This window comes from Odocoileus virginianus, chromosome 34 (assembly GCF_023699985.2).
Source record: "Odocoileus virginianus isolate 20LAN1187 ecotype Illinois chromosome 34, Ovbor_1.2, whole genome shotgun sequence".
Taxonomy (NCBI): Eukaryota; Metazoa; Chordata; class Mammalia; order Artiodactyla; family Cervidae; genus Odocoileus; species Odocoileus virginianus.
In genome coordinates, this window is record NC_069707.1 from 33,199,754 (window position 1) to 33,227,557 (window position 27,804).

A 27,804-nucleotide genomic window follows, 5' to 3' on the forward strand; every position below is an offset into this window, starting at 1 on the left:
GGGGATCTTCCCAACCCAGGGATTGAACCCAGGTCCCCCTCATTGCAGGTGGATTCTTTACCATCTGAGCCACGAGGGAATCCCTAGACTGGAGTGGGTAGCCTATCCCTTCTCCAGGGGATCTTTCTGACCCAGGAATAGAACCAGGGTCTCCTGCATTGCAGGTGACTTCTTTTTTTTTTTTTTTTTGCAGGTGACTTCTTTACCAGCTGAGCTACCAGGGAAGCCCCACTATGCTAGGAACAGTTTTTTTAAAAAAGCTTTACATGAGAACTTCGTGGTAGACTCATTAAGTTATTTATATTCTATGGATAAATAAATATTTGTATTTATATTAAAAACTTTTTGAAGGTGGATATACTGTTTATGGAGGGTGACATACTGTTAAAGGTGGATATACTGTTTACGGAGGTGGTGCTAGTGATAAAGAACCCGCCTGCCAATGAGGGGACATAAGAGACATGGGTTCAATCCCTGGGTCTGGAAGATCCCCTGGAGGACGGCACAGCAATCTACTCCAGTATTCTTGCCTGGAGAATCCCATGGACAGAGGAGCCTGGCGGGCTACAGTCCAGAAGGTCACAGTCAGACGCTACTCAAGTGACTTAGCATGCACACACACATATGCATACTGTTTATGGAATGTTTTCAGCCACTTAATGAAAAGAACAACCCAAGAAGTTTCCAAGTGCGAACGCCACTTTTGTTTCCGCTTCCAATGCCATCGTCACAGTGAGGTACTGCTTAACATTCTTAACCTCAACCCCTGTGATTATGGTTTTCATTCTTGGCTGCACCCTGCGGTGTGGGGTACCTTAGACCCCCAACGAGGGATCAAATATGCGTCCCCTGCATTGAAAGGCAAAGTCTTAACCACTGAGCCAGGAAACTCCCTCAACCCTATTTTTAATAAATAACCTCAAACATCATGCTCCAAAAGAAAAACTTCCTAATGGTTTCCCAGTGCCCTGAGAATAAAGCCTACTTCCCCTCCCCAATGGGCTTCCTCGGTGGCTCAGTGGTAAAGAATCCGCCTGAAATGCAGGAGCTGCAGGAGACGTGGGTTCAATCCCTGAGCTGGGAAGATCTCCTGGAGAAGGGCGTGGCAGCCCACTCCAGGATTCTTGCCTGGAGAATCCCGTGGACAGAGGAGCCCGGTGGACTGCAGTCCATAAGTTGGACACAAATGAACATTACTGAATCGACCTAGCATGCATGCACACACCCTCCCTGGCATGCAAGACTGGTCTTAGTTGAAACGCCTCAAACACAGCGAGGTCTTTCCTACCCTCCGATCTACAAAAACCCAGGTGCTCTATTCATTAGATCCCTTAATTTCCTCACAAGCACCTTCTCTTCTCTGAAGCAGAGCTGTCTCTCCCACCACAACCTGTGCTTTGATGCCCATCATATCCCCAGTTACCAGCATGCAGCATTTATTGAGTCAATTATTAATTAATGAACTTCCTACAGAGCTTGGGTACTTTGGGTAGTACCTTATGCAAGCTATGAGAACTTTTATATGTCTCATCAGAAAGCAACCAATACATGTTTAGGTCATGACTTCCTCCCTGTTTTTCTACATTACCATGTATAAGATGCACCTCACATTTGACAAAATGGGTCATAAATATGATTCAACAGCAACTACGAAATGAATCTCACTAATGATTTGGTGAACAAATGAATGAAAACAATTTTGCTCAAAATTATTGACTGAGATCCACAAAAGAAAATGGAATCATAACACTATAATAATTTTCTCCTCCACTTTTAGGAGAAAACCAGAAGTATTTTTATTGTAGTTGTAAATTATTTCTGCAGCAAAATAGCAGTTGTGGAAAAAACTGAAATCAAAACTCAAAAACCACCTCAAATTGACTGCGGTGGTAAGTTCAATAGTTCCCTTGTAGTCTGAAGCAATGTTTTGGGCAACAAAACACCTCTTGGAGGTTTGAGTAAGCTCCAAGTTCCTCCTTCTTGTGGAATAAGGCAAGGTTTATCAATCTGAAAATGAGACACTTTGATATGGTTGGCTAGTCTTTGGGAAAGGGAGTAAACCCAGAAGGTTCAAAATTCAGGATCTTTGCTTGACTTGTTTGGAGGGGATCAGTGACTAAGAGGGCAGAAGGCTTTGGGGAGGAAGTATCTCTCAGGTGTCCACATCCTACATTTGGGCACAGCTGACCTCACACTGTACCCTCCAGCACAACCTGCTCCTGGGCCGCCTGCTCAGAGAACAGCATGAACAAAACAGACACAGACCCATGCTCCCTGGGTGACAGCCCCTTCCAATAGTGTAGGGACCACACGCACAATGATCCCAAATGTTCCGGGAGTCCATGACTCCAAGCACCCAACTGCCAAACTACAGAGACAGAGTTGCCAGAGGATTTTGGCCCAAAAAGTGGGGCCTTTGTCCAGCATCACCTTCACTAGGAGGTACTCAACACGAAGGTCTGAAGAGTGCCCTTACAAGATGTGCCTGCATGTCACTGGCTTTAAGAAATTCACAAACTAATGTTCTATCTGTCAAGGGCCCCTATCTGGATATTCAGGACCACTCTGTGAATAACTTTTTTTAATGGAGTGATTCATCACAACATATGACCAATGACCATTCTAAAAGAGAGGTCTTGGTAACAAAGGAAGAAAATCAGCAGTTGGCATAACTGCTATTCACTTAAATAAAAAAAATAAATAACTCCTCATGCAAACAGGTGAGAGGGGATTTCTGTGCACTGGCAATCACAAGTTCACCTACTCTGAAAATCAGTTTGGCAGTAAGTACCAAAGGTCTTAAAGTATTCTTACTCTTTGACCCTGGAATTACCCTTCCATGGATCTTCCTTAAAGAAGTAATCTGAAATATGAACAAAGATTTCATCAAAATGCCAGTTATAACACCAGATATTTGGAAACAGCCTAAAGGTCCAATTTTAAGGGAATAGTTAATAAATTATGGTAAATCATGCAATCAAATATTATACAACATTAATAAAGCTTTCCGAGAAGCTGGAAAATATTTAGGACATAAGGTTAAGCAAACAGAGCACGTTTAACTATGGAAAAACTTCATTAAAAATAAAGAGGAAGAAAAATGCCAAAACGCTATGGGTACTTTTGGGTCATGAGATTACAGGCAAACTTTCTCCCTGAGTTTTTTTTAAATACATAATGTATTTTCCAAAGTTTTCATTGGAAGCATGTATACTTTTATGATGAGAAATAATAACATCCTTCAGAAATGCTAAGTAACCCTACTGTATCACAAATGCTTGCACACGTATGTTCTCATTCTTGCACGGAGCTGATCTGATATTGGTTGCCAAGTGAGCCAAAAACGCGTGCCTCTTCTATGCCAAGATCAGCTTAGAGAGAGGATGGAGGACCTCTGAATTCATACTGCATTTCAGCCCAAGATGCTGATTCTCAAAACTGCCAACATGCCCCAGCAGTTGCCAATCTATTCAGTACCTCTGTGATTAGCTGTCTGCAGAAGAACCTGCTTCTTCTCAGCGTCACTTTCATCCCCAAAGCCTCTGTTAGTCTTTACCTATTCTCATATCTCTACCAACTTTATTTCAACGCATCATAATCACTGATTCACATGTGGTTTTCTCATTAGATTATGAGATTCTTGAGATCCTTGTTATCTTGACATCCCTGGACTCTGACAGGATACCTAGTAAACAGTGAGAACTTAATAAATGCTGTTAATATTAAATACAATTTTACAGAATAGGGAGAAAATCACCTCAATAACCCCCAAAAGAAGCATTCACTAACATGTTCCTATTGTAAATGGGAATCTTGGTCAGTGCATAAAATCAGATACACTGTGGGACATAATTTCCAGTTTATGAAAGAGCACAAAAGTAGCCCAGACATCTGGGAGCTCTCTTGTTGGATAGAAATGATTTCTTAGAGCATCAACACCAGATAAGGCTACTCTGTGACCGTGATGGATCAGGACAAAAACAAGACCACTGTGTAATCCTGCCTGAACACAAAAACACAAATACTATCTAATCCCTAAATGACCAGTAGTCTCCTAATCTGGCTAATGAGTGTTTGCTGCGTCTTCGCCAATTATAGTGTTAGCCTCTCTAGTCTTGCTCCTTCTAGATAAGACTTATTAAGATACAAACTCATAAGATTATTTCTGCTTCAGTGCAGAGCAAAGTCCTATTTCTTTAAACCCTCTTCCAAATCACTCACAAGTCCAAATCCTATAATCACTCATTCCTAACATTTACTGCAGCACTCCATGTTTTCCTGCAGTGTACATTTTCCCTCACTGTAACAAGTAGCAAACACAACCTGTTCAACTACAAATCATTTCCCGGTGGTCTCTGGCTGCAGGATATTGTAAGTTTCTGGTCATGCTAACGTGGGCTTCCCAGGTGGCTCAGTGGTAAAGAATTCACCTGCCAAACAGGAGACATGCATTCAATCCCTGGGTCAGAAAGATCCTCCGGAGAAGGAAATGACAACCCACTCCAGTATTCTTGCCTGGGGAATCAAATAGACAGAGGAACCTGGTGGGCTACAGTCCATGGGGGTCACAAAAGGGTCAGATACGACTTAGCGACTAAACAGCAGCGGCATGCTGCCTGGAAACCCCTTCTGTCTTCTCTCTGCCCATACAGACTCATCAGAACTTGCCTCCTCTAGGAGGCCTCCCCTGATCTGTCTCCCAGGCACAGACAGTTCCGTTCTTTTCAGTTTCCATGACATTTACATTCAACTGCTCCTAATAAGTTTGTATTTCATAGTACTGGCTAGCACTGTGATCTTGATCACTGTCTGAAAGATCCTATCAACTCTAAAATCATACTATTTTTTGCTCTGCTTTAACATTTTAAACATGATTGTCTTACCTCTCCAAATATTTCCTCATGTACCTTCTCATTCCCCTTCTTCTTACCGTATGTATACTGCACACAGCAAACACCCACATCTAGTCATAAATTTACACAGAGACCAGTTTGACCTTGCATTTGTTGGGAAATGATATATCACTCATATTTCATCAGTAAATAACTCTAAATATCTCATCATTTAGAGCATCTTCAAGTATGGATGTCTACAGCTGGAGTGTGTTCCACATTTTTGCGGCACTGAATATGTGCTAATGCTCTTCCTCTCTCTATGTATCTATTTCTTACTTATCATACTTCTGGGAAAAGTACCTGCATGTATAAAGGTAAATTCAGGCCATGGCAGCTGGCAGAGGTCCCTTCTCTTCAACTGAAATCAGTGACTAAAATTAAGCCCTCCAAACATCTGACTTGCTGACGTATCTATTGTGCGTAATGATAGAGATCCTGCACTGAGGAGAAAATCTACTAGGTTATAGAGTTTTCTGCCAAAGCCAGATTCAGTCCTGCTGGACAGCTCTGCTCAGATGACCTGCTCTCAGCTCCCATTCAAACGTCTAAACGTTCGACTCACAATCTCCCTCTCCAATCATATGCCTCTGCTGACTTCCCCAAGTCTTTGGCCTAGACTTGAAATTGACCTTGCCCTGCCGGAACCAGGAAGACTCCCCGAAGACCCAGGATGAGGCTGAGATTCAGATAGATTTCGGTTTCCATGACAGCTCCTCCAACTTCCAGTCTGGCTCCAGGAGCTCAGGCAAGTAATTTAACCTCCCTAAGCCTTCATTTCCTGGCTCAACAACCAAAAAAAAAAAAAGCCACAATACCTCTCCTTCCAGGACTCTAATGAAGATTTGGTGAGATTATGTACAGAAGGCACATGGCAGATGCTCTACAAATGTTAGCTCTTTTTTCCCCAGTAGTGCCTGACAACTAATAGGACTCCGTCTCGCTCTATGGAGCTGCCCATGCCGTATTTGCATTGACTTATATCAGGAAGGATATTTAAAGCGAGGCAGATGGCAGAGTTCCTGGCCTCAGATCAACAATCAAGCTCTAGTTGTTCTATTGATCTGCCCACCTGGTCAACTTCCTGCGTTGTTCCTACCCACGTCCCTTGCTGCACCTGAACCCCAAGCCAAGAATCTACACATATGCCTTTCTTACTGAGGTACTAAGTTTGCTACTGAATCCTGATGCTCAACCTCTTCACCCCAATAGCCTCCATTCCATCCCCTCTGTCTGACCTGTATTCCCGGCAGTCTGGTTGCCCATTGGATGGTCCAGTTTGGCACTCATCCTTCAATTTGGCCTGATGTACTGGATTCTTATCTTGACTTTGAGCGATAGTGTTTAAGCACAGGCTTAGTTTCAGATTGCCAGGATCTGAATCCACTTAATGACCACATAACCCTGAGCAAGTCATTTTACCTCCCTTACTTTCTGTTTTCTCACCTTAGAGGGCTTTTATGAGTAACGGATGTAAAGCATGTAACACGGGACCCGGCACACTAGGTAAGCCTTTGATAAATGTCAGTGCTACACAGAGAGAGGTTTTGCCCTTAGGAGGTATGGTGGCTACAGGATGCTTCTCGATACAGCCCATTTGCTATGAAGAAACGTACAACACACAGCCACTTCACCTACTGAGCCAGCCGATCCCCTGGTCTTGTCCCTCCTGATTTGTTTTATCCTTCCGATGCTTCTGTCAACACAAAGCCTCCTTAGTCCTCATCAGACCTTCATAAAGTTGCTCACACAAGCCAATATTTTAGCTTGGGACCAATCATCTTAGGCCTCCTAAGTGATAACCCTAATCTCTGCCCACTGCCTCCTCTCTGCCTAGTTCCCACAATCTCAACAAACCTGTTTAAACAATAATTCTATGTTCATCACTTTACTTCCGTGTTCAAACTGTCACAGTGTGACTAGATCTGTAATGCCCAGAGTAGGGGGTCTCCAATCTCATGACCCCAGGATGACCACGGCTTTTGAAGATAAAATCCCTAGGCTGAAAATAGGGCACAAGGGTGTTTCCTCAAAGCACATGGACATGGATAAATGATGGCTTCCTCACTCCGTAATCTTCTGGATCCTATTACCAAAGTCTAGACATGGAGGGAATTATTTCATTTCCTGACTTTGCCTTGGCTGGGAGGAAGGTCCCATTTCTGGAATTTTCATGGTCTTGGGCATCTGAGTTGCCTCTACACACAAACTTCACATCACTGTCCAGGAGGCTATCCCCAAAAAGGAGAGCAATTCTCCCCAGTAATAGACAGGCTGTTTTTGATTGGCAGCCTCATAAGTGAGGGATCTATATGATCTTGACAGAACTGTCAATCGTGGTGCCCCTCCCAGCCCTTCGCCCCACCCCACCACCAGCATCACATACAAACAGGGCTGGGCATGCCATCCAGTCCAAGACTATTACAGCAGCACTCTTGGTTGGACACGGAGACTGAGTCAATGACCACCAAGCACAGCCAATCAGAGACCTTTTAGAAGACTTAAATAAATGGGACCTGAGAGAGACAAGTCTTCTCTTTTTATGGATCAAAAGCTCAGCAGTGCAGGTTTGGAACTACCAATGATCACCTTTCTCAGCACGTGAAACACATAGAAAGGGGCCTCAGAATGAAGCTGATTCAGAAAAAAGAGAAACTGAGAAATGGAGAGAGAAAGAGGGTGAAAGAGAATCTGTGTTCCAGCCATGACTAAAGCAAAGTCCACCTTTGGACTTTCTAGTCACATGAGCCAATAAATATACATTTTTGTTTTGTTTTGTTTTTGCTTAACACAGTTAAATGTAGGTTCCTCAGGTGTATAACCAGATGAATCCTGCTAACTCTCTTTAGGAGAAACACAAGGTAAAAGGGAGGGGACTTGACCCCGTTAGTGGACTTAATGTCTGGAGCAGAGTGATAAGGACACTGCAGAAAGGAACTTACATGTCCACATCTTCACACTTGGTTCATGCTCCCAGGAATTTTGTGCAGTGTCACCTCCGGTGTGACAAAATTTCCAAAGAATAACTTGCTACTGGAACATATCCCATTGATTAATAGTATAATGGCCCAAGAATGCCCATCTTTATATGAGAATTTTCTTTTTCCAGTTGCACTCCAAGTTTTTGGAAGAGTCTTATCCATGACTATAATACTCAAATCACCATAATTCCTGCTGGGGATGGGGAGGGGAGTGAGATGAGGAGGAAGCCCAGAACAGGAGTAATCAAACTAAAGATTAACAATCAGAATTTCAGATGTTTCAGGTCTTAATATCACAGTTGGAGATTCTTAGCTTCCAGTATGGGCTTCCCCAGTGGCTCAACAGTAAAGAATCTGCTTGCAATGCAGGAGATGCAGGAGATGTGGATTCAATCCCTGGGTGGGGCAAATCCCCTGGAGCAAACTACTCCAGTATTCTTGCCTGGAGAATCCCATGGCCAGAGGAGCCTGGCGGGCTACAGTTCATGGGATCATAAAGAGTCAGACACAACTGAAACAACTTAGCATGCACACATCTTCCAGAATATAACCTAAACTTTTCCTCAGACATTCGAAACTCCACTAAAATCTGATGCCACCCTTATCTCTGTCTCCTATTTACACAAGGTTTCCAAAGTGTGTTCTAGCTTCTCGTGTCTCTACAGATCCTGCAAAAAAGCAATGGAGCATACTGGCACAAACATGCTCTGCAAAATTAGTCCTGGTTTCATCACCTTTCTACTTGAATAACCTCTTGGAGCTATAAGGAAAATCAACTGCCATTATTTGTGAAAATTCATCGAAAACCATCAAGGACTAAGTGAATGTTGCTAACTCATTATTTTGCTATGTATTTTGAACTCGGAGAATCAGTGATGGGCCAGATGTCCGGTCTCCTTGGCCTCCTACTGTCATGGTCATTACTCTTTCCCAGTGTCCGGTGAAGTCTCCAGCCTGTTTTCCCCCAACCCAACTTCTGCTCACCACACTACCCCCACCACATCCTGATTTCTCTTCATCATGCAGCTTTCTACAAAGAGGATGAAAAGATCACAGTCCAAAGTCCTTGGTCTGCCAACCAGAGCAGAGAGACTCTGAAAAGCCTAGAAAGGTATCCAAGGCCACATAACCAGTGTCTCAGCCAGGATAACAACTTGGGTTTTCCAGCTCCCCATCCAATGCCCTTGGAAATCCAGTGTGGACCAGGCCCCTGATGCTCAAGTACTGTTACAGATGCTCAGTGATCTCACGCATTTCCCAGTCCCCTCCCTGCCAGCCTGCAAACTCCCAGAGGAGAGGCTAGTTTGCTACCAGTCAGCAAACCTGGCACCATGACAAGGGTTCACACATGTTTTCTGAATAGTTGGACACATATCAGATCTTAGCAGACAAAGCATATCTTAAATCCTGAAACAAATATGCTTGACAAAACTGCAAATCATATATCCCTTAATAAAATGAAGGGTCCATCTTACTGCAGACACATTTTTTTCATCTCTACACAAGTTCTTTTCCCAAATGTGCTTTGCTTGACTGAACTCCTCATGCTGTCTCTCATTTAGCGAAAGTAACACTAAATGAAATTTATTTTAAAATTGCCTCCTCTTTTAGACTCTACATTCTATATGATAAGTAATAGGTATTACCATGAAGACTTAATTTTACTATCTACTGATTTTGTTGAAGAAACATAAAAAAGTGACATCTGTTCTTATCTTTGTTCTTATCTATTTTCCTAAATTTCTGTTCCTTTACTCTGAGATTTATCATGGGAATAAGAGAATTTAAATAAACGATTTTAATCCTGTCCCCCTACATGCTGGTAGTTATCTTTGTCCAAAGAGCTGTTGTCAAAATGCTGAAGCTATGAAAGTTCAAGTATAGTAATCTAACTCTTGGAATGTTTGAAAGCTTTACTAGTAATTCCTCTAAATTGGAATAAAAAGAGCAGCCGTCATACTTTACAGTGACCTTTCCTGAAGAATCCCTTCCAGAAAGACTTTGGATATTACATGTATTTCCCTGAACCTGACTCAGAAGCAACAGGTTAAATTTCTCTGTGCCAGCTGCCTGCAAACCGCATACGGATGCTCCCCACACAACTCTTTCACTAAAACCTTCCCCAGCCTAGGATACAAAGCTAATTATAACCAAGGTTACAAATTATAGTTAAATCACCTCACAATAATGAGCTCTATAGTAAGACTTCATTAGAGAAAAACATTCCTAACACTTCAGAAGATATATTTTAAGAGTAAAAAAAAAAAATCTCAAACATTAATTTACTTAAGAGAAACATTATTTTCTGTTAAGAACAACTCCTTCACTTAAGCTGTCTGAGAAGCATGAAATTAAAGTGGATGCTTCTGTATAGGGAAAAAGTAGTGGAAAAATAAGATTTGAGAAGTTTTGAAGTTCAGCCTACTTTTCACAAAATGGTGATATATTCCAGTATTGGTGGCCAAATAACAAACTGAAGGTCATTTCATGTGTTTCTGTAAAGCAAGACACGACAAGCCAGCAAAGTTAATAGCTTTCACAGAGCTGTTAATATTTGTTCATAATTTTGTGGTTCTTCATAAAGAACTACAAAAAGTGTACCTTAGAACTTGGTTTGACAGCAAAATCTAAAGAGTTCAATATTCTTACTGACAAATAAGAACAGTTGTCAATTCTTGAAATGCTTTCTGTTGTCCACAAGTACTTTTGAAGGTCTTTAGGGGGTAAAAAAAAGGTAATAAACACTTCGGTCCAACATACATAGTCCAATACCAGGCTAAGGTGTACTTGATCTGACTTCAGTGAGTAAAATTACGTATATGGGAAGCATCTGACTTTCTGGCATTGCCTATGCCTGGTACTGAATAATGAATTGTTTTGATTATATATACCATTCACACACAGACACATACTTCTCAGTGGAAAACTAGTGGCAATAATACCCACAGCCTGTACCTACAAAATGTGAAATGCTGGCTCGGGCAATTAATTAGAGCAAAAGAATGATTAATTGAGCAAATCTTGCAAATGCTCAGCCCTTTCTCTAAAGGACAGATTACATAGGGAGAAGAATAGCGCTGAATTTGGCAATTAATTGCTTCGCCTCTCCATTTTATCTATGAAGATTCTACCACATACAGATCTTGCTTTCGGAAACCCTGACCACACTGTGCTCTTGCCAAGGACTACTATAAATTAACACTGTGGACATCTTTACAGAGAATGCCGACTCTGGAACAGAGACAAAGGAGGGTGTAGCTTGGAGAAACGCAGCCAGGCGCTCCAAGGCTCCGGGGTCCTGGGAGCTGCCCTACACCGCTCCTCTTGCGCTGCGGGGACTGGGGAGTCCAGAGTTGATGGCGGCTTTGGTTTATTCCCCAAACTTCAGGAGACAGTGTTTTTCCTAACTCTGGGAGCCGAGGAGGGCCGGGGAGGGAGAGGGTGGTGAAGCAGCGCCGCGTTTCAACTGCACCGATTGCCCACCCACCTTCCCATCCCCGGCAGCATCCTTCTCTTCCCCCCTCACCTGTCCGGAGCGCGGGGCCTCGGGGGTCCAGTCGCCTCTCACGGCTCTCACTCCCGGAGCGGGTGGGACGTCGGGCGCCTCCGGAGCGGAGCGCAGGAGGCAGCGGGGTTGGGGGCGTCAGCAGAAACCTCCGCAGCCTCGGGCAGCCGCGGTCTCCCTCCCCATCCCGGCGGGGCTCGGGCAGCGGACTCGGCGCGGCCACCGCGGGCGGATGAGTCAGGCGAGGGGGCGGGCGGCGGGGGCTGCGGGAGGGCCGAGGTGGGTGGGGGCGGCGGCCTCGGGGCTGGGGGCGCGCCGCTGGCCGTGCCCGCCGCGGGTCGCCGGGCCGCCGGCCGCAGCCATAGGGCTCACGGCGTCCGAGCGTTCCTGCCCTCGATGGTCACCGGGCGCGGGGCGCCGGGCAACGGACAGGGACTCGCAGCCGCACAAGACAAAAGACTCACGGAGGCTGAGAGGAGAAAAGTTTTCAGCAGTGCTCAGATCTCCACTGAAGAGATCCCCGCCGAACCTCACGATCCAGTCGCAGAAAGAGGCGTCTGGGGGCGGCGCGTAGGGTGCCGGGCGGGCTTCCAGGAGCGTGGCCACGCGATCGCGACCTGGGTGCGCGCGAGTCTCCCGCTGCCCACGACCGGTAGGAACTCCCCCGGCCCTGCCGCCCCCACTCTCGCCGCCAGCCTCCTCCTGGAGGATGCAGACAAAATCCAACCCCCGCCCCCGGACTCCCAGCCCCCAGGAGGCGTACCCTGGCCTCAAAGTTGCGCTTACAGTGCAGGGATCGCCGCAGACAAAACCTATCGTTGGGAACAAAATACCCGCCTTCTGGGGCTCTTCTCCGGGCTGGAAGCCCAGAAGGTGGGAAAGGACACACCCACCAGCCGGGCGCGCCTCTCACTGGAACCCCAGGATTCGGAGCCGGGGTCCCACCAGCCCCTGGACCAGTGGGGAACCCCGGCTGATTCCGGGTTTTCCTGGAGCCGACGCTGCAGGACTTGCTCCACGCCCCTCGGACTCTCTCTTATCAGACGCTGCCTGGGCTGGTCGGGGTCCCCCTGGCGGGCTGCGCCGGCGCTGCGCGAGCGGAACCAGACCCGGTATCTATTACCAACACGGCCCTGGAGCGCCCACCCGATCTAGCTCCGAAAAAAGGTCCACGCGAATAGCCCGATCACGGTCATGGGCAGGACGGAAGAGGGCGAACCGGATCTTTGAGAGCTTCGGTGAGCAGTGCTTAGGTTCAACTCTAAACGTCACAGCCAAGGAGAAGTATGGGTTAATCCTCGTTACCCTCAAACATCCAGTAAGTGGGGACTGTCCCCTATTCATAGAGAAGGTTATCTGACGTGTGTGTGTGTGTGTGTGTGTGTGTGTGTACGCGCGCTCAGTCGTCCAACTCTTTGTGACCCCCATGGACTGTAGCCCACCAGCCTTGGTGGAATTTTCCAGGCAAGAATGCTGACTTGGGTTGCCATTTCCTCCTCCAGAGGATCTTTCTGATCCAGGGATCGAACCTCGGTCTCCGCGTCGCCTGCATTGGCAGGAGGATTCTTTACCACTCTGCCACCTGGGAAACTGCTAAAGGCTATGCTAGGTACCTCCTATTAGGCAGAGACCGAACTGGTGATTGTATATATGCAGGTCAATTCTGTAAATAAAGTTTTATGTAAAACTCGGGATTACCAGATAGTCCACCCACAACTCTGCCATGTACAGAGCATACAATCCCCCAGCGCTGAATGTCTGGGCTACCTGTGTGTCTCCTGAATATATTTAAGCTGATGACTGGAAGGCAAGTATGGCATTCTAGTGCAGTGAATTTGTGTCTTTCAATGTGCAGTCTGCTGATTTCATTTTCAACAAAAATTTGTTTCTGCATGTGGGAAATGTACGGAAAGAGAAGAGAATTCCATGCAAAACTCTAACATTAAAGAAGAATCTTGGATATCAAATTTGGCAGTGAGGAGAGACTGCTGTAGAAATGGATTTCTTTGGTACACTCTTCCTGTCTTGACTAGAAGAATTGGGAGATTTGACACTTTTAGTAAAAATTTCACAATCAAAATGTTAAAACCAAAACTAAACACTAAAGGGGTTGGAAGTTGGAAGGGGTAGAGAAATGAGTCAGCCCTGTAAACCATCTGTAAGTTTTCTTTTTGCCCCACCTGTCTCTATACTCTTCATTCCACAGCCACCTGCTCAACTTGCTTAGGTGTTCTCACACATTTGTGCAGGCATCCCATTAAAGGGCTGTGATTCCAAGGGGCCTTCCTTTTAGTTGTAACCTCTTCATTTCATAACAAAGTATCTTGAAACCACATTTTTATGTAGAGCTCCTGAGAGATATTTCCTAATTATGTTTCCTAGTGGCTTCCTAGGAAATAAAGAATGGGCACAAGTGATCAAGATCATCAAACATGATATCCTACGACAAGCAGTGGCACATTTAAAATGGTCATCTAACCATTTTATACCCTGAAAGACTGAGCCTGCCTCAAAGATGAAGGCCTTGAAAGAGGCATAAGCACATTCTTTTGGTCATAAATACTGATGATTCATTTTTGAACTTAGATTTCAGTGATTCAACTTAAACTACGTAAGATCACCAAAGGAGAATTCTTTACATTTCCATTTAAAAGAATTACTATTAGTCCCAGAAAAAACAAGGATAAAATATTCTATAGAGGATTGTTTGTAATTCAGTATACCAAGCAACTTCCAAGATAAATTCTTGGCATTCTCATAAATTCTTCATTGGCATTGAGTGCCCAAGACAAACTCAGGTAAATTATTTAATCTCTGCTAAAGGGCAGTATTTCTGCATGTGGGAAAAGAGCAGTAAAAATACCATGCCTGTAATGGGTTTTGAATTTAACTCCATATCATCCTTTGAGGTAATGGATGGCATCTCTCACCATCAAGCTGCACTGCACTTCACACATAATATTTTTTGCAGTGTCCTTCTGAGATGCATCAATTTCCACTAGAACAAGCCCATCTTACAAGAGTGCATAGTGGGAGCAAAACATTCACTATAATTCAAATTCAACTAAATGCTAATGGAGGGAAATGAACCCACATTTCTCCCAATCCTTAAGTAGGAAAAAAACCTATTTCAAAGCATTTTATATTTCAAAGTATTTTATTTCCAAAGTAGTTTTTGCAAGTTAAATGAAATAATACATGTAAGACTCTTTTAACATGTGACACAGATCCTCATCACAGCTTTTGTTACACACACACACACACACACACACACACACACACACCCCAAGCTTGTCTTAATGCTATTAATAGAGTAAGATGCTTCCTCTGGAATTGAGAATTAGCTTGAGAAAAATGTTGAAATATGTGAATCAACATTTTCATTCTTGGTACACTACAAATGTAAGCCCAATGGATGGCAACACATTTTGAATGAATTGATTTTCAAAACATACATTGGAATGGAAAAGAACAAGTATTCTCAAGTAGATCTTGTAACAAGGCTAAGGGAAGACTGGTGAAGTTTATGTGGGATGGTACTCATTTGCTTTTGTTGTAATTGTAGCCCATAACATCTCTAGATCTGAGCAAAAAATCCCTCAACCAGAAAATAAAAATATCTTTAATGGCAAACAAATGGAATTGCTTGCCAGATTCTTATCTGAATTACTCTGCTCCAGCTGTGAAATAGATTGATAGTCATAAAGCCCCTGAGAAAGCTTTGCTGTCACCCAGAGTTGCCAGCAAAGTAAGCGGTAAAGAAGGACAAAGTCAAAGAAAATTGTCTATTTGAATTTATCCTTAAAATATGGAATTAGGTGGAAAGAATCCAGAAGAAAGTAAAAGATAGCAGAAATATATTTAAAAGCAAACATTTAAAATCATTCCAATTTAACTCTTCTTTTGAGTAGCATTTTGCTGTATTTTAAATTTTCCTCTTTCAGTATGTATTGGCTAATAGTTGAGTAGATTTAGTGGCAGAAAGATGCTAATTTCTGTTCATCAAATGTGCAAGTTAGATATCTCAAATAGATACTTTATAATATTGAAGCTAATGCTATTGCTTAAATATTTTATGAATTCCCTATTTGTCCTGATTAGATTCTTTCTACCTGAGGAGCAGTAGCAGCATCCATTTTTAAGTTGCAGAAGCAGGCACTGTCTCTTCTTTCTAAAGCCCCAGCTCTTTCCTCTGGATAGATTTGTACATACCTATATAACGGGAAGGATCACCAGATCGCTGCTAGCAATCCAAGAAGCAGTTTTTTTTTTTTTTTTTAATAGTCTGTCTGTGCGTTTTGTTACAAGAATCTACCCACAGAAGATATTAGAGATTTGAGGGAAATGGCAGAGGTGGCCCGGTGGCACGCCGCGTCCACTGTCCATGGTACTGAAACAGTCAAGCGGCATCAGCACCTGGCTACTCAAAGTGTGGTTGGAGGTTGGGCAACACTGTCATCACTGAGGAGTTGTTAGAATAGTAGGATCTCAGCCCCAACCCAAACCTCTTGAATGATACTCTTCAATGAACAACATCTTCAAGTTATTAGTCTACTTGTTTAAATTTGAGAAGTGTTGCACTAGGACACAATTTCGATCACCTTGTGACTTCCATGGTACTCTGCTTATATCACCCCTCACTTCAGTTCTCTCCAGATACAATCCCCAAATGTTGTTCTCTTAGCTACATTTTTTGGTTATGGTGGCATGGTGTTACTTAGGCTCTCGTTCATAGTGTCAATAATTATAGTATGTCCTTATAAGGCTGTTTTAAGAATTCAATGATGATAAAATAGTATTCAATGATGATAAAATAGTACTTGTAAAGTACTTAGCCTGATACATAGCAGATGTTCAACATGTCTCCCATCCACTGTGTGAAGGATGCCCTCTCAGCATAACATTCTTAGGCACAGAGAAAATTTATTGTAAAACAGTTTAATCTCTGATTTCTGCTCAATCAAATCAACAGCATGTCATATGCAAATTAAATTGATAATATTTGATAAAATAAAAATTTTTAACATACCAAATCTTTCAGTTTAGAGTTTTTCCAACCATAATTTATGATCTGGAGTAAAGAAAGATAATGTCTTTCTTGACAATTATATTAGATACATTTTTTTATTAAATTAGAATGAGATAACTTGGCGTTTTGATATCAAACATGTTTACAAATATCTGGATGTCTTAATTATACTACCAACAGAAATCTGCACATCACAGAGCTGACTTTGTAAACAGTAATCATTTACACTTATGTATAGATCTTAATTAAGTTACAATGCTGGTAAAATAGAATGCAATTTAAATTGTGCTGTTTATTTTTTATTTTTATTAAAAAAATTTTTTTTCATTTATTTTTATTAGTTGGAGGCTAATTACTTTACAATATTGTAGTGGTTTTTGCCATACATTGATATGAATCAGCCATGGATTTACATGTGCTCCCCATCCTGAACCCCCCTCCCACCTCCCTCCCCATCCAAAAAAATAAAATGAATGGGTATCTCCAAAGAGAATGTCTAAAAAAATGGTTAATCAAATTTTAACCTTGCAAAAAGTGTCAATTTTGTAATACCATAATCTTTGATTTCCATTAAAAATTTTTTGTTGACTAAAAAAATAAATTGTGCTGTTTAGAAGCCCTGAGGATACCTTTCACAGATTTATTTTATTTTATTTTGCATTCTTTTTTAAATATTCTTTTCCATTATGTTTTATCATAGGATATTGAATATACATTAGGACCTTGTTGTTTATCCATTCTAAATATAATAGCTTGCATCTATCTACCAACCCCCAAACTCCCAGTCCATTCCCTGTCTTCCCCCTTTGAAAGGGGAAGTCAGTTCTCTATGTCTAGAGTCCTTTTCTGTTTTGTAGATAGGCACATTTCACACATTTATTTTAGAACATGAGGAAATATTGAAAAATTCATTTTTCAAAAGAAATGTCACATTTGATCATCTATTTTATTATAATAGTCATTTAATGAATTTTGACACTTAGGATCATTGCTCATTGTGCCACTGATGATCTGAAAACACCTTTTTCTGTAAACAAATGAACTATAATAAACTTGAGCAGGTCAAATTGTCTCTTAGGCTCTACATTCAGTTTTTAAAGTTGCTAGAAAACAACCTTTAAAATACATTAGCTGTCATTCCTTTCAGCTCCCTCATTTTTAAATTTATGAACACAAGATAAGTACCTGTCTCAGGATCATATGGCCAGAGAGTGGTGAAACCATGACCAGAACCCCAAGTCTTCCTATTCCTATTTGGTGTTTATGCAACACTTGTAAAACATGATAATTATATACTGTTTTAAAGTGCCAAGGGGATTGAGAGATGTCAGCATATCCCTGAAAGTATATACATTTCCCCAGTCTTAGCACACCTCCGCAGCAAAGGAAACAGCCTTGTGATAAAATAAGCCGAACTTCAGTTTTAGATTGTTCATTCCTTCATTCAGAAAATATTCACACAATGTATTGGACATTATTTTCAGCTAGGCTCCAATAAAAAGGAAAGAGTCAGAGCTCTTTTCTTCACATTCGTGACCTGGAATATCTGGAATTTTCATGAACATATAATTGCAGTATGAAAAACACCTTAACTAGGGTACAAAATGGTAATATAAAGTAAGGGTCATCAGAAATTATTCAGAAGCTATAGTTCAAAGACATTGACATACAAGATCTTGGTCTTAAAAGAAAAGGCAGCTTCAAAAGGTTGATGAAGGGAAATAAAATTCAGAGAAGGAGAACTGTGCGTGCAATTTCCAGAGGAGAAAACAGTGTGGTACATCCAGAGGTATGTCAGTAAAGCCAGTGTGGCTAGAATGTAGCAGAAAGCCAGAGCTATAAAAGGGAGTTTGGAGACATAGGCACAGACCAGCTCACAAAGGGCCTTGCCATCGAGGTTAAAGAATTTAAGCATTAATCCAGAAAAATTAAGGAACATTCAAATATTCTTATGGAGGCAGTGGTAAAGGGTGGTTGGAAGGGATGGGGGCCTCAGAAGCAGGCAGATGAAGATGTTAACAGCTTGGGTAAGGGAAGATGACAACCTGCACTGGGATATTGGAAACGGATAAATTGGAGAAATTTGGAAAATAAACGTCTTTATTTACAGTCTCTAGCTCTGATAGTGCATGATCACAGCAGTGCGTTGCCTTTTCTCTTCATACTACTTCTGCTAAATAAGAAATGAAGACTAAGAGTCCATTGACTGTTTTCACCACAGTCTAATTCTGTGTCCTCAAAAACATATGATTAGACTTTTGTGGTGGCACAGTGGATAAGAATCTGAACTTATCAAAAACTACATGCCAATACAGGGCACGCAGGGTCAATTGCTGGCCTGGGAAGATTCCTCATGTCACAGAGCAACTAAGCCCAAGGACCACAACTACTGAGTCCCCCAGCCTAGAGCCTGTGCTCTGCGACAAGAGAAGCTATGCAATGAAAAGCTTGCATGCTGCAACTAGAGTGTAGTCCCCCACTCACCACAACTAGAGAAAGCCCATGCAAAGCAATGAAGACCCAGTACAGCCAAAAATAAAATGCAAATAAATGAATAAAAGTATATGATCTATTCGAGCTAAAATTCAGATATATATATATGAAAGCAATGGATTGCAGTATTGTCCCTAGTAACAAAATATCATGGTGAACCTTCATACAGTATTTACTATGAGAAAGGCACTATTTAAGCATTTCATATTTATTAATTCTTCACAACAAGTTCCCAGATTAAATGCTAATCTTTACCCATTTACAAATGAAATAACTGAGAATTAAGAAGGTTGAATAATTTACATAAGTTAGTAAGTGGAGGAACTGGGTTTATGAGCCCATGCAGTCTGTTGCCAGAGTCTGGGCTCTCAAGAACTACGTTAGCTCTCTCTCAGGGAAAACTAGAAACCACTCCATGCTCATCACTGGTTAAATTATGATATATTCATATAATGTTTAATACTATGTAGCATTAAACAGAAAAGGTCTATATCCAGCAATATGGATAGATGTCAAGGAGACACGGGTAAGTGAGGAAAGAAGTAGAACATCTCAAAAAGAGTGATCTCATCTTTGTTTAAAAAGTGTGTGTGTGTGTGTGTGTGTGTGGTGTAAGGCATGGAAGGACGCATACTAAAATACTAGCGGAGGCTAATAGTGGGGAATAAAATCAAAGAGTGAAAAGAAGAAAGTGAAAGTCACTCTGTTGTCTCTGACACTTTGTGACCACAGTGACTATACAGTCCATGGAATTCTCCAGGCCAGCATACCAGAATGAGTAGCCTTTCCATTCTCCAGGGGATCTTCCCAACCCAGGGATCGAACCCAAGTCTCCCGCATTGCAGGCAGATTCTTTACCAGCTGAGGCACAAGGGAAGCCCTAAAGATTGAAAGGATTCTTATAATTTTTATTTTATACAATTTTGATATTTTAAATTGTTTTATAGTGACCTTACATCACTTTTATAATACACATTCAAAAAATGACCATAAAAACCATTGAGACCTTTCACTTCTCTATAACTGTGGACCTAGCAGCAGGATGGATCTTACTTATAAATGATAGATTTAGGAAGTTCACCTTCATATTTTCAGAGCTTTTCTCCAAACCTGGCATATACAAGCAGCCACAAATTTAAGAACCAGATTTCACTTTATATTTCATTAACTGAAATACAAAATTTCTAGAATCCTTTTTGAGATCTGCAAACTGGATTGAAAGCTTCCTGAGCTTTCATTCTCTCTAAAAGGAAGTCCCAAGGAATCTTCTGCAAATGCAATCTAGCTGCAGCTTCATTGTATTTCCTTTTTGTTTATGTGCTAAAGAATAATTTACTTCAAAATGTGGAAAAAGGCAAAGTAATGGTTGCCTGATTTTCTGTTATCTTGCTAGCAAGAGCATTGTCTACTTATATACTTTTCTGATCCTATGGGAGAACAGAACTTTTTGCTATAGTATATTTAAATAGTAACCATCGTATGATTTTTTTAAAAAAGACAGAAAGTGATTTGCTATTGCTTTTAGAGAAATAAATCCTATTAACTAGCCTTATCCCTAATTTAGCATTTCTTTTCCTATTAACAAGATAAACCCCCATTCTTCAAGTGTTTGTCAAATCAGCTCTTTTGTCTTCCTGTAAGCTTTCTCATTAATTAAGCAAAAGTTGACAGGTGCCAACAAAAAATTGAGAACAGTGCTTTCACAAAGTTTACCAAATATAATCATGAACAATGCTCTTTTAGTGTTTTATAAACTGAATAGTGTGACAGAAGGTTTTCCTTCACAGATTGATTAATTACCCAATAGAGAATTTGAAATTGCTTTCTTAACCTTGAAAGAGAAGATACATATTAGAATGTTGGAGCTCAAAGAGTTTAACTAGCCCAGATTCTGACATCTAATAAATGTGAGGCCTAGAACAAGAATACAAGTTTCCTGTCCATCAGAGAGACCCCAGAGAGAGTCAAGAAGTAAAAAGCAGGTACTTCAACAACCTTACTATGCTTTTGCCCAGAGAAGCATGAGGAAAATGGAAAATTAACATTTTAACCATCTCCAACAGTACAGTTTTTCAACAATCACAAGCCCAAGATATGTAAAGTGTTAGCCCCTCAGTCATGTCTGACTCAGGAACCCCATGGACTGTACTGTAGCCCACCAGGCTCCTCTGTCCTTGGAATTCTCCAGGCAGGAATACTGGAGTGGGTAGCCAGTCCCTTCTTCAGGGGATCTTCCAGACTCAGGGACTGAACCCTGGTCTCCTGCATCGCAGGGAGATTCTTTACCATCTAAGTCACCAGGGAAGTCCTAAATATATAAGCTATATCACAATTGATCCTTTTGGCTGAGGCCCATTAATATGAAAACTCTTAAGAATCTCAGAATGAAGACATGCTGATGTAGGTACATCTCCCATTCTTTGCTGCTCACAGAAACCATGAATTCCATGCAAAGTAAAAGGTCTACTCCTCAAAACATTTAATTTCCAACTCGGTGAACATGAAGATCCCAGACATCTTGCAATGATAAATTCTGAGAAGAGATTTTCATTTTCTTCAATGACCTTTAAGTATAGCTGTATCACCTTATCCCTGACTTTATATATTAGCATTGGTGTTGAAAGAACAGGCACTTGGGGCCCTTCTCATTGGAAATAATTTGTTATCATAAAACGTGAGAACTGGTGGTTACCTGTGGCAGGGGTGGGGGTTCTATGTATAGTAAGAAAAGTCATAAAGTAAGAGGTTTCAATTCAAAACTTCTTAAGTTGTGAGTCACACTTGGGTTTTAAAATGCAATAAGAAAAACTGTGTGCTGAAATAATTTTAATGGACTTTTACTCATAAAGACCTAATATCTTTAATTAACATAGCTCCTTAACTGGAGTTGACCCCCCCTTTTCTTTCCTAAAATGACCATATTAATTTTTAATCAGGTCATTTTCTTGTCTAAAAACTTCTATGGCTGCCTATTACAACAAGATAAAGTACAAAATATTCAGCTTGTCTTAACAGCCTAGTGTGTTTTTGACCTTTCTAGACTTCTCTGTTACCCAGGGAACTAGTAGAACTGCCTTACTTGTTGTCCTAACATTCAGCTTGGAACAACAGGGCATGATCTGTGACCCAGGACAGATACTGAGAATTTTCTAGTCCCCGTTATGATCATCTATTCTCTGTCCTTTTTATTTTTGAGCTCCCTGTGTTCATATGTGAAGTCAAGCAGCCCAACTTCTTTTTTGTCATTTGGGGACAACTGATGAATTCTCACATTCCTGCTGGAAGGGAGCCTAAAGTTCAGTTTCTGTGTTTACTCTTTCAAGGAACATGTGCCAAGACCCTGCCATGAGCCAGGTTCAAGGACTGGAAAGCACTCTGAATGTTGCTGTCTCTGAGGGGGCTGCTGGATACTTGGATTCTCTGCCTAGCCCCACCTCTTCAAAACCACTCAGGATTCTGCCTAAGGCCTGTGTCAGCCTAAGGGGTTCTTAGTCACCAAGGTGAATACAGTTGATCAACCTAACACAGCTCTTCCTGTTTTGTCCCAAGCACACCTTTCAGGATGAGGACACCCTCCCAGGTTGGAGAAGCTGTTTCCACGACTGTCAGACAGGAAATGCCTCTCTGGATGGCAGCATGTACTCATTTCCGATTGATGAAAAGAGATGGTGAGTATTTGAGACCTTATCTTTTTCATCCCTTCATCCCGAGGCCCCTTTTCACAACACCTCGCTCTCTGGAGGGGGGCCCCTACCACCTGCATAATGCCTTCCTATCCCCTTCAGGCTTCTTCCATCTTTCCCTGCCTTCTCCCAACTCAAAGAATTCACCTTAGTTCACCACTCATTCATTAAGTGCTTACTAACTATTGGGCCACTTGATCATGGCCTAACTTTAAGGGATTTTAAGGAGATTGATTAATTTGACAGAAATGTATTCACAGCACAATTTTAGGTCAATAAAGAGTCCCCCTTTTCTTCATTTGTGTACTAGTCTGTGTTTGGGCTCAAAGAAAGTGTGCAGAAATATTGATAGAGGAAATGGAAGGGGTGAGCTGGGCATAGTGGGGGCAAGATGTCCTAAAATGGCAGAAGGAAAATTTCCTAGGCCAAAGTAAAACTGACACAGTCTCTCTCTCTTTCTTTCCTTTCCCCTTTTCATTTCTCCCTTCCTACATTCCTTCCTTCCTTCCTCCCCTCCCTTCCTACCTCCTTGCTTTTTCCCTTCCTTCCAAATGTGTATGTATTTGGGGTGAAGTGTCAGTAGGGAGAGAATATCTATCAGAACCAGAGAAAGTCAGAAGCGAGAAATATTGACACATAATACATTAAAAGAATAAAGTCAGATTACCAATTAGATTTCGGGATTTCATCAGTGTTCCAGCATATGGACGGACAGCAATAGATATGTAGCAAGCCCCTGGGAGCAAAAGTAACAGAACATCAGTAGTTTTTCTTGCTGGTTAGGAGTAAATATAAAACCAATATATATAAAACGAAATTTTCTGCAATGAACACTTGTTCCTCTATAACAAGAAAAGTAAATCATTAATAAGACAAGGAAAGCAAAACCCAGAAATAGCTTCCTCCCTGAGAGTTGCCTGCTGTCATGGGAAGTCCAGCCAGCTCCTCTCTCAGGGGATTTACTGGGGTGAAGAGGTGTCATGGCTCTTTCTTGGTGATTTCTTCTCAGGCTGGCTTTTGTCTCCTGCTATTTCCCACAGAAACTCCTAGCCTCTAACTTGCTCAGCTCCTACTGAGCCAGCTGTCCTTTGCCCTCGACACTGAACTCTCCTCATGGTGAATCAGCATTCATCCTCTGACCCTTAGGAGGAGAATACGTGGACACACTTTGAACCTAACAGTACCGGAGAATTAGGGCTATAGGATACATTTGGCATTGTGCGGCGATACTGCTGAGACGAGCCCTTTATTAATTATTTCCCCACCTGTACATTGGCATGTTATTTTGGGGCTGGTCAGAAGTTTCCAACAAAGTCCTCTGTGACTAGAAAGCATCTCGTTGCCCCTCAGGCATGACTTATAATACAGGTAATTCACTTAAGACTACACATTGTGGAGATTTGGGGCTGACTCAAGGGGTGTCTAGGAGAACAAATCTTCAGTGCAATGAAATCTTTTCTAAGTTAAAAAGGTTATTTGGCAAAATTCTGAGAGCTGCTGATAATGCATTGAAATTACCTTTTATGTCAGATTCAACATAAAATTTCACACACAAAAAAACCCCAAAGTGCATAAAATCAATAGCAATAATCCCAAAGTAATTAAATTCCATCATCATTTCCAAAAAGTTAAGTCTTCTTCCAAAAGCTTTCTAAACTTTCTTATTTGATTTTACTCTAGAAGAGTCAGGTTTTGTTCCTAGTAGTTTTGAATCAAGACCCTTTCTCAACATGGCCTGAATTTTCTAGATTCACCAGCTACACTGCTTACGAAAGCATGGTCAAATTTACTTTTCTTTTATGCTGTAGAGCTGAAAATTTATATAACTTTATAAATTTTAATAATTTTGTTATTGCTACCTTGCAAGAAAGCTAGTTAGCTTCTTAGAGTAAGTCAAGAAGAGTTAAAAATTAACTAAAATATTGTTACATGTGAAACTTACTATACAGTTAATAATTGGGTTAAATAATTTTCTTTTTTGATTTTTTTAACAATAGAATCTCAGATTTTAAGCTAACATTAAAGAAAAAGACCTATACATTTGCAGCATTATGGGACTCTACCAAGATGATATGGCATTTCATATCTTTAAAAAGAAAGAAATCTTTGCAAAAATCAAAACACGCTATGGTTTGCAGAGACTCTAAAGTGAGTTTTAAAGAGATTAACTTTAATTAACCATGAATGTGATTGTAAGATATTAAAATTAATAGCCCAATTCTTAGCTAAAATTAATTGAAAATGATGCTTAATGCACAGGTTGCTTAGCAATTACGTTTTTATGTTTTCATATTAATTTTCCAAAGTGGCTGCTCAGTTTATGCATGATAGCCAAAAACAGCTCATTAGATTCCAAACCAATTTTTTTCTGAGTTTGTAAGCAACATCTTGTCACAAAAAAAGATTCTAAATGTCTGGTTCTTAGCATTTTATTTTCTTCATTATTATCTATTAGACACAGAATCAAATGAAAGCTATGACTTCTCATTCCAGAAAAATAGACATGCAATCATATCAGCAGTTTTTTCCTATGCCTAGAGAGAATTTACTGTCAGCCTGATATCCTGAAGGATCATTCGATTATCCATAAACCTCGGATGTTAAGAACCTTGTCCAAGAGTCAGGTCAAGGTTTTATGTAAGATCAAAAGGCGTGTCTGTGTCTTTGCTTTGTAAGAACTACTTCCACGCCAAGTTTAATCCATCGGTAGAATAACAGGAATAGTTTATGAATATTTAATATTTATTGAGCTATGTTTCTGAAGGTATTTGTGTGTGGAAAGCACATAGTTACATATTTTAATATTTCAGACAGTCAGACGGTTAGAGAAAGTAGAGATGACATAGTGAAATGCCATCTTTTCACCATTTATTTCCTGAAAAGCTTCCAAAAGATCATGTTTCAGTGAGTTTAACAACATGCTAGGATGGCACAGTGGTGAAGAATCATCCTGCCAACGCTGGGGGTGCCAGAGATGCAGGTTCGACCCCTGGGTAGTGAATATCCTCTAGAGAAGAAAATGGCAACTGGCTCCAGTATTCTTGCCTGGAGAATCTGATGAACAAAGGAAACTGGTGGGCTACAGTCCAAGGGCTCGCAAAGAACCGGACACAACTGAGTGAACACAACAGCAATAATACCAACAACTTTCCACTCACACGTGCTTCTGTCAACACCAGGTGAAGTGCACCAATTCCAAGACCAAGCCAGGTCCTCACTCACGGACAGACGAAAGTCACTCCATCTGACACAAAGCTCTGACTGCAAACACACCCCCATCCTAGTCTGTGCCATGGGATCAATCTACAGCCCTAGAATATCTTCGTTCACCCATATTTATAATCTAAATGTCTTTGGAATTTGTAAGCCAGAGTGGGCTTCAACTAACTAGAGTGGGCTTCATTTGTCTTGGAGGCAAGTGAAGCCTGGTTTTCTTCCATTTCTTATCCAACAAATCTCAGTAGGTTCTCAGGTGAGAAAAAAATACAAGCAAATAAAACTAAAATCTGAACTGAAAGCAAGAACTCGGCCTACCTGTTACATCTTTATTCTAAACATCATTAATGTTTGACCATTTTGCATTGTCCATAGAATAGTCTAAGCTGTTAATCAGCTGATGAATGCCGATGTCATGTGTTGTGTTGAAGGGAGAATGATAAACCACGGTCGTTAGTTATTACCACTTAGCTTTCCTTTCTTTCTTGAAAACTGTCAAACAGTACACAAACAAATCTTAACTGGGAGTTTGTGGTATCTAAGGTCAGTAAGGTTCAGTCATTAGAGGCACCTAAACCTTTGTGTGGTACAAATGCATTGGAAACCTTTTAATGCTTCTGGCATCAGTTTTTGCTTCCGGACAGATTCCACTCAAAGATGACACACCTTGTCTGGAGGCTTGATTTCATCAGGGAAATTAAACATCCTCAGGAAAAAAACAAAAAAGGGTTTAAGAAGCAACTGAACACAATTTGAAGCAACGTAACCTTGAACTTAATCATAAAAGATGCCAGATGGCCGGCTACAACAGCAAGAAACTAAGGTATTTGTGAAGAAAAGTGAAAATGATGTAAATATGTAATAAATATGATCAGAACATCAAATTTAATTGTATGCAGTGTTTTCTTCTTTTTTTTCAAGGAGATCCTGTGAATGTAGAATTATAAGATGAGGTCTGAAGAATCCATCCTGATTTCACCTTAAATCTTCTTTCTACTAGACTGATTAATGTTTATGCTTAGCAGAATAATGACTCCTTAAAATATCTGTGCCCCAATGCCCTAGAAACTGTGAATATATTATATTATATAGCAATGAAGAATTAAGGTTGTGGTGGACTTAAGCTTACTAATTAGCTGGCCTTGATAGGAGGAGTTTATCCTGCCTTATCCAGGTAGCCCAATGTAATCACAGAGTCCTTGTAGGTAAAACAGAGGATAGGAGCGTCAGAGTTAGAGAGAAATCTGAAGATGGTAAGGCTCTGGCTATCAAGATGAAAGGGGCTACAAGCCAAGAAATGTTGGAAAAGGGGAGACATTGATTTTCCTCAACAATCTCCAGAAGGAAGCAGCCCTATTAACACTTTAGCCCAGTCAGATTCATTTTGGGCTTCTAGTCTCCAAGATTGTACTAAATTTATGTTGTTTAAATCACTAAGTGTGTGGTGATTTGTTACAGCAGCAATTGAGGGCGTAGGACCATGATTTATACCTCAGTGTGTACCCAATCTTTAATGCAGAGCTGGTCAAACAATATATGTTTAACAATACAGATTATAATAAGTGCTCATGTAAGACCACTACTTTGCAGCATGTAGGAGAATACAGTGAATTTTTCCTCTGAACATTTTTGAACAGAAATCATTATGAGATAACTGTTTTACTTATAGGAAATGCAGAAATACAGAATCAGCTATTAAAAATGTTACTTCAACTCACCTGGTATATCCTCTATACTTGTAATTAGTATTCTTCCTCTCTTTTGAAGAATGAAATTTTCAAGAGATAGTCCCACGTTCTGGGCTGTAGCCCTTGAAGGCAGTATGATTCAGTGATTAAATACAGACAAATCAAGATTCCAATCCTGGCTCTTAGCATTGTGTGTGACCCTAGCAATCTGAATCTCACTTTCATCCTCTGTGAAGCAGGGATGCTACAAAATATTTCAAAGGTTTTTTTTTTTTAATTATTAAAGAGATGATTCATGGAAAGTCTTCAATAAGTTA

General features: G+C 41.0%; 2 protein-coding genes across 3 annotated transcripts in view; one reads left to right on the top strand and one right to left on the bottom strand.

Annotated features, from left to right (window-relative positions):
• TMEM200A (transmembrane protein 200A) overlaps positions 1 to 12,078 on the bottom strand; it is an 81,239-nt gene extending 69,161 nt beyond the window's left edge. For both annotated transcript variants that reach the window (XM_070461732.1, XM_070461730.1), the window contains exon 1: positions 11,400 to 12,078. The gene's annotated coding sequence lies outside the window, so the exon portion shown is untranslated. The remainder of the gene's footprint in view (positions 1 to 11,399) is intronic.
• Positions 3,114 to 27,727, top strand: LOC139033037 (collagen alpha-2(I) chain-like). Its single transcript, XM_070461599.1, has 5 exons — positions 3,114 to 3,117; positions 5,500 to 5,644; positions 11,378 to 12,696; positions 22,450 to 22,568; positions 26,444 to 27,727. Exons 1-3 carry the CDS (start codon positions 3,114 to 3,116, stop codon positions 12,531 to 12,533), a joined length of 1,305 nt encoding a protein of 434 aa, XP_070317700.1. The 3' UTR covers positions 12,534 to 12,696; positions 22,450 to 22,568; positions 26,444 to 27,727.
• The last annotated feature ends 77 nt before the right edge of the window (positions 27,728 to 27,804 follow it).